We start from the raw sequence: 11,983 nt of genomic DNA, 5'->3' as shown, positions 1-11,983 counted from the left end.
CCAACTCGTGCTTGCTCACGAATTTGTCTATTTGCTTGTTGCCTGTCTCCTCCCATTGGAAAGTAAGCTCCAGGAGAGGAGTGTCCACAGTCCTAGGGCATTGCCTGACACATACTAGGTGCTCAACAAATATTGAATGACTGAAGATACTCGAAAGCATTGGGGAAAAGAAGGAATAGAAAACGTGGTAAGATTCCATCAATCGACACCATTTATGGTCAAAATAACGTTGATGAGGTAACTGATGATAAATTCAATCAGCACTCAATGAATGCCTGTTGAGTGAATAAATGAGCATGTCACTTACCCCTCCTCATCCCCAGTGGGGCACAGACACTGCTATTTTCTCCCTGTCGTAGACGAGGAACCCAAGGTTGGACGGCATGCTCGTGGTCAACGTGAGATCTGCCTCTGAACTCTCAGGTCTTCTCTCTGGGTACACCACGGCCCTAGAGTCCAGCTGCGCCTGTTGCTTCAGATTTTTAGTTTCTTGTCCAGGTTACAGCCTTGTCTTATAACAGGTAGCAGTTATACTAACCCAGTAGTATGAGCGGAAAGGGTTTTCCATATTTGAAATTGATCTGCAGACCTAACCGATTTTCCCTTTATTTAAAATCCTCCCACTTGACAACTGATGGCTTCCAGTTTTAAGGATACTACTGAAATGTGTGATAACAAGCAAAGCTCACCTCGCCTCCAATGCATGAAGAGTGATTTGTCTGAGTTTCAAGGGCTCCCTTTGGATGTTCTGGCTTCAGTTTTGTGCAGACAGCAGGCAGGTCACCACCACCACCACCCTGATGCAGGGCAGCATCTGCCTCAATCGTTTGTCCTCCTGGGACATGCTCCTGGAATCCTGGAACATGTTCATCAGTCTCTTCAACTCTGCTGAGAGCAAAATCTAGGACCCTGATTTGAGAGTCTTTCCAGCCCTAATATAGTTCCATGATTCTCATTCACTTTTCCGTGGAGCTAAGATTAACTATCACCTATAAATGACCCTTGCTCTGCTCCATCCTAACCAGCATCCCTCATCCCAACCCAGTTACCACGGTGCTGGGTGGCTTCTTGTTCTGAGTGTCATGTACCCAGTCTAACGAAGCCAAGTGTCCAGGGTTTTGGCAGTAAAGGAAATCTATCATCACTTCTGTGTACACACATCTCTCAAAACAACGGCTTCTGCTGCTGTGTTGACCCACCCTCCTGCATGCTTGATCCTTTGGGTGACAGGCCGCTTCTTCCGGCATCGAGAGGATGTGGGTATCTGTGAGAGATATGGTTCCTCTCGAGTTCTACTGTTCTGCAGGAGGTCGTATCTAAATAAAGGTCACACTTTTCTGCAAATTGGCAGGGGCCCCTGAAATGAGCCTCGCTTAAGCTGTTGCTTCGATTTTGCAAGAATCCAGTGCTGCCAATTTTAACTGTTAATTTTAACAATCTATTCTGATTGCCCAAATGGCCCAGCTTGCAAGTAGCCTACGAAAACGAACTCCTGGTTTTCATCTGAAGCCGGAAACTAAGTTGTTATTGCCAACTTGGCTGAGTTTTAACAGCCTGCTTTGGAATTTTTGGTTGTTTTTTAATCTTGCCAGTTGAAACCTATCTTTGATTCAAGTGACTCAATGGTGGTGTTATTTATATAATCCTATATGTTCCCTAGCTGTTCGTTTTTTTTTTTTTTTTTCCTATTCTGTTATTTATTGTTACTCTTGCAGTTTTTGCTTTGAAAGGAACAATTTCAAGCACCCGACGATTGAGCTTTGAATTAAAATTCTTTTATTTTCTGCACAGCAAATTAGGACCAAATTCTATTTCTGCTTTTACTTTTTTTTTTTTTTTTCCTATTCTGTTATTTATTGTTACTCTTGCAGTTTTTGCTTTGAAAGGAACAATTTCAAGCACCCGACGATTGAGCTGAATTCAAGAATGGTGTAATTAATGTGCTGTGATCTGTTCACTTGCCCAGCTCTTAAAAACCTCATTGGAAATATGTGAGAATGAAATGCATATGAATGAACTCTATAGAAACCTCAAACTGCCTTTCAGTTTTAGTCTTCGCTGGGGAAGCCAAGCTCTTCCCTCTCTCCAACCCACGGATTTTTGCAAGTGAGAGGCAGAAGCTGTTGAGATAATGTTCACTTGCTTATTTATGATGTTGAACAGTCGACCACTAATTATTCTCTAGGCACCTATTTCTCTAGAAACTGAGAATTCTAAATGTAAGGTCTCAATTTAAGATATGGATACTTTCGTAAGTGCTCAATGTTTTAAGAGGCAGGTGCACTGTAGTGTCAGTAAATAATCCTCTTTTAAAATGTGTTTTTCTGCTTCATTGGGAATGTTTGTGAGACCACTGGAGCCAGTTCCATGGCATCCATGCCAGGGCAACACAATGCAGGCAGATGTTTGGGGTACAGCCTCAGATCCCTACTGAACTTCAGCCTCCTTAACTTTAAAATGAAGGACATAGTATTTTTTAACAGTTGATTATTGTGTTCATTAAGACTCTTGGCTTCGAGTGACAGAAAACCCTAAAAGGAAATTGTGTTTGCATGTATACTGACAATCTGGTTTTGCATATGGCTGGATCCAGGTCCCAAACTTGCTGGCTTCAGAAACAGCTGGATAGAGGCCTCCCAAGTGCCACTAGAACTCGGTTGCCCTCTGGCCTCCTCTGGGTTGGCTTCCTTCTTGGTTTCCTTCCAGCCTTACCCTCGTGGTGGCAAGGTGGCCGCCACAGCTCCAAACTCTCCTCCTCTCAGGTGGAAGTCCAATGGGAAGGGGCCTCCCCCTTTCCCAGCATTTGCAGGCAAAGGCTCATTGTTCTAAATAGGCCTCATGCCCACCCAGTAAACCAGTCGTGGAGAGTGTAGAATTGGACTCACTACTCAGTACAGGGAGGCAGCAGCTCCCCAGCAAATTCAGGAACTCATCCCAGGAGAGGAGAACACACTCATGGATGCTGGGCAGAAAAATGCACAGATATCTACTGTCATTGTGATGTAGAATTGTGGAGTCTCTGAGGACAAGAAACAATAGTGCTGCATGTCAGTTGTGTACGGATTTGCCATCTGACCCAGGCAACAGCCATTCTGAGAAATTTCTTTAGTGAAATTTGTAAAATCTCTTATTTTATGGGGCAGATGGTTTTGCTTCCAGGACTTTGAAGAGGGCTGTCCCCACTGCTGCAGGCTGGAGGTGCTGAGAGCCTGGTAGGTGCTCGGGTTCCCCACCCATGGCATCTCCTTCAGGGCCTGGTGACATCCCAGGAGACCCTGGAGCTATTTGGGGGTCAAGTTTACAGGATTATGTTTTGTTTCCCAAGCAATTAAGGACATTAAAGGGGATGAAGGTGCTGTCTGAGGTTTTGGGAGAATTACCAGGCTGCTCTGGTTTCATCCGTCTGCCTGGTGTGACACCTCCTCAGCAACAGAACCTGGGCATCCTGCTCTCATGCCCCAGCCAAACCCCAAGCGTCTGCCTATTCTCTGCCAGATTAGGAAAACACTTTCTAGTTGTTACAAAGAACATCAAACCTAGCCAAAATCCATTCTGTCTAGCCCAAAGGGAACAGGGAGAAAAAAAGAGAACTGATCTAGACCCTTCGAATTTGGGGGCTTATGCAGGGAAGAGAAATACAATGACCCGCACCCTCATCATTCAACATTAATCTGATTCTTCTCTCTCTTCTCCCCTTTAAATGTTTACTTTTTTCTCTTTTTATCATAAAAAAAGGCTCAGGTTGAAGCTAAGAAAGAACATGAAGGTGCTGTGCAGCTGCTAGAGGTAAGAGAGGGGGCCCTGCTTTCTTTCTGGGGTGGGTGTGTTGGGGAGAGTTACACGAATGCCTAGTAGAAATATAGGTAACATTTACTAAGTGGCGACTGTGCACCAAATGCTGTTTATTCATCCTCTCACGTTGGCCTCACAAGCAACCATCATGATTTCCACTTTTACACTTGAGGAAACAGAGTCACAGAGAGGTTAAGCAACTTTCCCTTGGCCACACAAGCCAGAGTTAGAACTGTGTGTCTCATGTGTGGTCTGCTCCTGTTGGGTGGAAAGCAGGGAAGGTGGGCCCATCCATGTGCATGGGGATGATTTGCCCTAGGAGAAAAGGTGGATGGACCATCCCAAGGACGTCTTGCCCTGTGATGAATTGCCCTAGGGGTCCACTTTTAGGGCGTGACACTAATCCTGGGGAGTCATTTGCAGAGTCAGAGAAAGGGGTGCCAAGAAAATCAAAGCATCAGAGGCACTTCCACAGGCACAGTCCCCGTGACACAATGTGAGTGGCCTTTCTCAGATCCCCCTAGGAACCTTTACCCCTGGCCCTGACAGTGGGTGCTTCGAAGGGAAATGACCACCATGTCCCACAGCGTGGGTGGCATGCCACGAGTGACCACTTCTTGTCCCTGGCTCCTGACCTCATGCCAGTCTCCTTGGGAGCAGGTAGACAGCAGAGAGTGCAGCAGAGCACCTGGGATCACTGGAGAGGCTTCTGCCACCCGCAGTCTTTGTGTGCAGTGAGAGGTCAGGTTTCCACCTGCTGTAGATGAAGGTCATGCAGTTAAGGGCCTCTTGAGGGGGCAGTTGCATGACAGTGGGTTGGCCCCAGTATGACCCCCTCCCAGTGCATTCCATCAACAAAGGCCAAGATCACCAGATATCAGATAAGGTTGCCCTCTTTAAGATAACCTTGTCCCTTGTCCCAGGGGAATTAGCAGCCACTTAAAACAGAATATATGTGTCTCTCACATTGCCTTTTAAGATCTATTCCTCTCACAGGAAAAGATTTCATCATTATCATTCTATATATTAAAATTGATTTTTTGAAAGCATCCATTAGTTAATGAATATCAGGAGGGATGAGTATGATGAATAGCAAATATGAAAATATATTACTTGGGAGGACTGAAACAGACCTCTGAATGGCCATACATCTCCCTGGAAAATAATTTGATTCCCCTTGCTTGAATTATCTACTGCACTTTAATTTGCATAATATCCTGGCTGGAAAGGTAGTTCCTTTCTTCTAGTTGCCCCAATCCCATTGACTTGAACATCTGTGTTGCTTCAATCCGCCTTCCCAGCTGCCGCTCCAAGGCCGTCCCTCTGTGGTCTGTCCCTGGTGCTGTTGGTGGTGCATGCTTTGAAGCGTGGTAACAGTCGTAGCGCAACGTGCTTTGGTTTGAAAGCAGAAAGGGCAATGCTGGTGTGTGGAGAATTGTGCCTTCTTTTATTTACAACCTCTCCCTGTAATTGTGTCTTGCTTTGCTCTTCGCCAGAACACCTTGGACAGCATGCAGGTATTCTAGAGAATGAAAATTCCCCACCCCGTGCTTGGTGCTCCCCCATGCACGGAAGCAACCATGAGGCCCTGGGCCTGCTCAATCTGCCTCCTCTTCCTGGACTGGGCCCCTTGAGGCTCTGACCCCAAGGGCAGCTTTCCTATGCTGTAGAAGGTGGTCAGGGTTCCTTAGCCTGGGGGAGCTGAGGAGCTGCTTTCAGGAGCTCCACGGGGAAGGATTCCCTTTCATCTGGGCATTAGGATACAGAGCATTGTTCTCTGAAATGTTGAGCAGGTCCAGGCACATGGTTTCCATTTTCTGCCAAGGCTATAACTTTCAGGCTGGGAGAACAGTCCTATGAATTCAGATGACCACAGGGAAGAGAAATTGTTGGGATGGATTCTAGCCAGGGGCCAGCCATGTGATTGAGAGAGCCCAGCTGACAGCCCAGAACTTACTTGATCATTGGGTCATCGGAATTCAGACCTTACTCCTGAGCTTTGTACCTTTGTGTTCCTTGCCTGCCCTGCACTGACAGCAAGCTCCTTCCAACAGGCAGGGGGCTGCCTTTGCTCTTTCTATTAACAGGCAACCGCCTCTCTAACACCCTGCAATTGAGAGAGCCCAGCTGACAGCCCAGAACTTACTTGATCATTGGGTCATCGGAATTCAGACGTTACTCCTGAGCTTTGTACCTTTGTGTTCCTTGCCTGCCCTGCACTGACAGCAAGCTCCTTCCAACAGGCAGGGGTCTGCCTTTGCTCTTTCTATTAACAGGCAACCGCCTCTCTAACACCCTGCGGTAGGGGAGAAGCTGGGTTGTCCCTGGGACAGCGTTTTGCATGTTTTCTAACCCCCTGAGCCTGATCATGAATTTGTAGAATGGATAGCTTTTCTCACTGCTGGACGAGTGGTTCTCAAAGTGGGGTCCCTGGACTAGCAGTGTGGGCATCACCTGGGAGCTTTTTAGAAAAGCACCTTCTCAGGCCCAGTCTCAGAACTGCCAAATCAGAAACTCTAGGGGAGGCCCCAGAAATCTGTGTTTTCCCCAGCCCTCCCGGTGGTTCTGATGCTGCTGGTGCTTGGGCAGCATTGTTTGGAGAGGGTCTTCTAGGCTGGTCACTGGAGGAGAAAATACAAGTGTATTTCAAAAAGTTTGTGGGAAAATGGAATTAAAAGGTAATACAAATCTTTCCATGAACTTTCTGAAGTATCCTTGTATTTGAAGGTGCAAGTTCCCTGGGAAGTATTGGCTAGCCCATGGTTTGGCATCTTGGTAATTTGAACCTCCAACCCCCCACCCCACTTACCCTACATCAGAAGTGTTGACAGAGAAGTTCCAGTTGTAAACCCTGCCCACCAATTCATCGAGGGACAATCTATGTGTGCAGCATAGTTTTCATTTCTAAGTGTTAATGTCCTAGGAGAATGCAGTACATCCTAAAGGCACATTGGTGACTTCCTTCAGACAGAATATTTTGCTAAATAGAACAACCACTTGCCCAGCTAGATATAATATGGAGTTGCTAGGTAAGGTTTGCCTCAGAAAATGTGTCAAATAAACCCTCTCGATATATGCACAGATCAGTTCTATGGACATTTCTAAACCCTGTTTTCTGAGGAATGAGTGTGGCGTGTTTGGGGTGGATGAAGAGACATGTTTTTATTCCTGGTCATGACCCAGGATGACCTCCATGGGCCCCAGGCACCTTTGCCTTGATGAGTTTCTTCTTCCGTTAAAAAAAAATACTAAAATTATCTTTCACATCTGGGTGGGTATAAAGAAGAATATAACCCAAGTTGCATTCATTATGATGTATCATTGTTCTTATATCATTTTTTCTCCTAATTTGAAAGGAAATCAAAATGAAAACATTTCTGTGGGTCCCTAAACTTATCATGGTCCCAGACACTGGGTCCCCTCTGCCTAAGGGAGAAATTGGCCCACCTGGCTTGTGTTAAGATGCACAATGATAATTTGCCAAATGTGTGTGCATGCACGTGTATACATATGTGTATCAGGGTGGGGGTGAATGCATGAAGGAGGGTGTGGGTTTGGTCTCCAGGGTATTAGGAAACTTAGGCCAGGTGTGCTGTACTAACAAACACTAACATCTCACACTTACCACATAAAGGGGATTTCTCTGTGGCAGAGTCCACTGTGGCTCTTGCACCCCCCACATGGTGACTTGTGCCATTGGGAACACATGGCTTCCTGATCCCCATGGCAAGGAGGAGTGGCATGGAACTCACAGGGCTATTCTGTGCCTCAGACACAGACATGACAAGGGTCACCCCTGCTTACAGGCCATTGACTGGAGCTGGTGACTCGGCCCAACTTCACTGCGAGGGAATCTGGGATATGCAATTTCCAGGGAACCCAGGGAATGAAACCACATGGCATGACCTGTGCCATATTCTGTGCCACATCTGAGTACAATTCTGACAATGTCTTTGACAAAAAAGACAATGCAGGTTTGTTACTAACATGTGACAGACTATGAACCACGTTGAGAGTCTCAATGAACACATAAAGAAGACTTACACTTAATCAATGTTTTGCACCCTAAATCTCTTAGAAATTCTTTTCCCCCAGGGGAAAAGATGGGTTGGGCCTGGAGTCTTTAAGAAAGCAGTGTGCTGCCCCACCTAGGGGACAGCCTAGCAGTGCTGTGAGCATGAGGTTTAATTGGGGGACAAGATAGGTTAGGGATAAGGAAATCATGTATGATCCGGTATTTAGGAGGTCAGCTGCCCTGGGACTAAATCTGACTCCCCCTTTACCTCCCTGATGTCTCCCCCCTGCCTCAGTTGGCACCCTGAGGGCAAAGCTACTGTCAGTGGCAGCATCAGGAATTCTGAGGTTCTGTCAGTGGACGGTGTGTACCTGCACATCTGATACTGCATGACAGACACATGACTCCACAGAGGCAAGAAGCCTTTGATGACCCAGACTCCCCAGTTTAGATTTTACTGTGCTTCCTGTGGACAATGTGATCAATTCATTCATCACTTGGACCAAACCAAATGTTGAAGACACTTGTGTTTTAATAGTGCAGATTCCACACAAATTATAGAATGCAAAACACTAATTAAATATATAAATGTTCACTTAACTAGATTCTCACCTTGGTTACAACTTTGTTACCTTTTAGCACCAAAATTGCCATGTCTTGAAAAGATTCTAGAATTCAGAGCAATTGCTTTTAAAGATTCTGCAATTCAGAGCCTGTTCAGTTGCATTTATACAGTTTTTCTGTGCATATTATAGTTGCAGGCTAGTGCCCAGAGCAGGGACCAGTATCAAACTGACAATGAGATGTATTCCTTAAATGGGAATCACCATGGGAAGAAGATGGAGACTGCCTCAGTGTCCCCTGCTGATGATAAAAAGTCAGGAATTCTAATAGACTTGTAGGAGGTCACACACATGATCACACTTGGCTGAAAACAGAAGTTCACTCAGTGGAGAAGTGTGAAGGGAAGTCTGGTACCCCTGGCAGTTTCCCAGCAGTCTTTGGCCACAGAGGGTGAAAGATCTCTGTGGCTGTTGATGGCGCTCCCACCATGCCTGCCAGAGTCTTTGCTTACACTTTGCCATTCGATTCTGGAAGGCACACTGCACCGCATTTCACAGAGAACAGGTCCCCAAGTGAGGGAGTGGAGGGTCCAGGACCTAGACCCAGGCCAGCATGAGGTGGACCTACATCCATCTTGGCATCACTTTCCTCATTGTATGGTGGACTCATACTAACCTACCCCATGGGGTCTTTTCTGATGGCCAGTGACAATGCATAAAATTCCCTCAGGCAGGGCCAGGCCCATAGTGAATATTTAGCAAATGATAAATAAAGATGGCACATGCAAAAATTTGTTTCCAAATTGCTCCTGAGCAGGGAGACCCCATGAGCCTTGCATGTCCCTGGGCTTTTGCCTGAGGTTCTGGAGCAATCATGCATGCTGTCCATTTGTCTCCCCAAACTGTCCTGGTTTGGACATTGATCACAGGCACCCTGCTCACCAGCTCTTCTTTGAGAAGCCCGGACAATCAGAGGAGACTCACTGAGCGAGGTTGGTAGCAGTCATGGATGTGGTTGTGTTTTCCTCTTGTCTTTTATAAATACCCACATCCACATTTGCAAGCCTCTGATGTTTGTTCCAATTATAGTTTATTTGCCTGATGACTGTGCCATCTGTTCCCACCACAGTCAGGACACAGGCACTCTGAGCAGCGCCCTCCACTCCCCAGAGCCTGCAGGTGGCTGGTCCAGCAGGGACCAGGCTGGGTACACCCACACGGCTGGTGAACACATGAGTGTGGTGCCCGACTCATCCAGGACAGGACAATGCTCCGAATCAAGAAATAAATATTGATGTCCAAATACGCCAGCATGGGGCAGAACGACAGGCTGCTGTTTTCGTTCAGCATCATTTGGAAGCAGTTCCTTCTGCTAGTGACTCACAAGCAATCGGAGGCTCATAGCCCCAGCTGCCTGGCTCAGCATCATCAGCCTTGGCCAGCTGCAGCCAGGGCCAGGCCCTGTGTTCTTGGAGGCTGCTGAGAAAAATCCTAGCCTGCTTCCTGGAAGAGGGAGACTACACGGAAACCTCAGGGAATGCTTGCCTAGCCAATATACTGCAGGTTTTCATGGGTCCCTTGTTCTCAGCTAGTTGCTGTCCGTCTGGAAGCTGCCTGGGTTCTTAGAGTTGGCATCCAGCTGCCTTGAAGCCACTTCCTCTGATGCCCAGAGAAGAAACCAGTCCAGGAGTTGGAAAGAAAGGCTCAAACAAGTTGGCCGTGATAGGGCACAACTCTTAGATTCTTTTTGGTAGAAATTTGTGGTGGGAGAGGCTTCGCTACTCCTGTACAGCTCTGCTTCCTGGTTATAATGAAAATGAGTCTCACACCAAATTCTTCCTCATGGACAGAGTTTCACTGAGGAGACGCTTATTGACAAACGGGCACAAAAGGGCACTTCCTGTGTTTGTCCTCTAAGCACAAAGAAGTCCCAACTCTCCGCACTGTTAGACACTTCCACCACCAGCTCCTGTGGACACATGTCAACAGGACAGGGCCTTGGGCAGCCAGAGTCCTCGAATCAGTGTCTGGACACAGGGCCATCTGGAGACCCAGACTTGGGCAGCCTCAAGATCACAGGGGAAGGGCTTGCTCTTCTTATGCCCTTTTCATTCATGGGTGGGACAGCATTAAGGTATTTGAGCCAATTGACGTATCTCACATACCTTTAATTTCACCAGTGAATCCCATTTTTCCCATTCCCTGTGCTTAGAAAAAAGCCCATATTTTCACTATTTTTTTCTGATATTGGCCATACTAATTAGCATGCTTCGGGCATCACTGGGGATGCAGATTGCAGCACGTCCTTGGGGCAGCACAGCCTTTTAATATCTGCACTGTCCACCCCTGTGTGGGGTTCTGTGTTATGGCAGCTTATTGCCCTGGAGTGGATTGTACTCACAGGGATGTACACTCTCCTCCTGAAGGACTGCAAGTCACAGATCCCAGAGCCTCCCACCCTCAGGACCATGTGAGGTATTGTCCTATGTGTTGGGGACCTACATAGTACAGTTGAGGCATCTACAGGACCACGAGGGGCATCCAGTCCACCCTGACTTCCCATAACATTCACGTAAAGCAGGACCACAGCACGGTGGAGTACAGGTGACGTCCACCTCTAGCCGTGCCCTGTCCAGACTTTATAAGCCTTTGAAATACTCGCCAACATTTAAAACTTGAGAGATCTTACAGTACAATGAAGATTGCCCACTTCTCTTGAAACACCAGAAGCTTTGACCAGGGTGGCCCAGACAGTGCTGAGAAGTGGACACCTCTTTTAGACAGAATGCACATGGGTCCACTGCATTCCCTAATTTCCTACAGGCTTGCCCTGCCCTGCTTACATTTGCAGCCCTTGCCACCTGCATAGACATCTACCTCCACATGATTTTTTGCAGTCAGCTCTGGAACCCACATGCACTGGGTGTGAGTCAGCTCCTCAGAGCCAACATCCACTGACCAGCAGGGCACGGCTCTCCACAGGCTCGCCTGCACCCACTGCTCAAGGGGAATGCATGTCACAGCCCTTGTCCAGGGATCCCTAAGCAAAAAAGCACCCTCAGGGCAGAGGAAGTGATTCAGCGTCACCATCACCAATATGCACAGGATGCTCTTGTGCAGTGAGCACTGGGTGGGCTTGTCCAGGGATCCCTAAGCAAAAAAGCACCCTCAGGGCAGAGGAAGTGATTCAGCGTCACCGTCACCAATATGCACAGGATGCTCTTGTGCAGTGAGCACTGGGTGGGGGAGGGAGCGCCTGGGGGAGGTGGGCGAGGGTCACACACCCAGAAGAGAGAGAGGTGGGGCAAGCTCATCAGCACCTTGCTGCCATTCTTACACCCACCCGCACGCCCTTGCACCAGCGCTCACAGGGGCTCCTTCTGGCCAGGCCCCATAGTACAAGCTGGGGATGGAGAGACAGCACTTCCACTGCTGCTGCTGCGGCCAAGGGGCTCCTTCTGGCCAGGCCCCATAGTACAAGCTGGGGATGGAGAGACAGCACTTCCACTACTGCTGCTGCTGCTATGACTAGTAATAATAACAACACCACCTTTATTACTACTGCTGCTGCTGCTATGACTAGTAATAATAACACCACCACCCTTATTACTAC

The 11,983-nt window shown here is 47.5% G+C and overlaps 1 protein-coding gene across 1 annotated transcript in view; it reads left to right on the top strand.

The window, feature by feature from the left end:
• The window catches only part of LOC103604350, a gene marked incomplete at its 5' end in the record, with an annotated part of 155,097 nt that extends 146,907 nt beyond the window's left edge, over positions 1-8,190 (top strand). The window contains 3 exons of the mRNA XM_008588909.1: positions 3,736-3,786; positions 4,342-4,466; positions 8,103-8,190. Coding sequence (XP_008587131.1) covers positions 3,736-3,786; positions 4,342-4,466; positions 8,103-8,190 — 264 coding nt within the window. The remainder of the gene's footprint in view (positions 1-3,735; positions 3,787-4,341; positions 4,467-8,102) is intronic.
• Positions 8,191-11,983: the final 3,793 nt, after the last annotated feature.

The sequence above is a fragment of the Galeopterus variegatus genome, unplaced genomic scaffold, assembly GCF_000696425.1.
Source record: "Galeopterus variegatus unplaced genomic scaffold, G_variegatus-3.0.2 Scaffold5098, whole genome shotgun sequence".
In the NCBI taxonomy this organism is placed as follows: Eukaryota; Metazoa; Chordata; class Mammalia; order Dermoptera; family Cynocephalidae; genus Galeopterus; species Galeopterus variegatus.
This window is presented reverse-complemented; position numbering and strand designations above follow the sequence as displayed.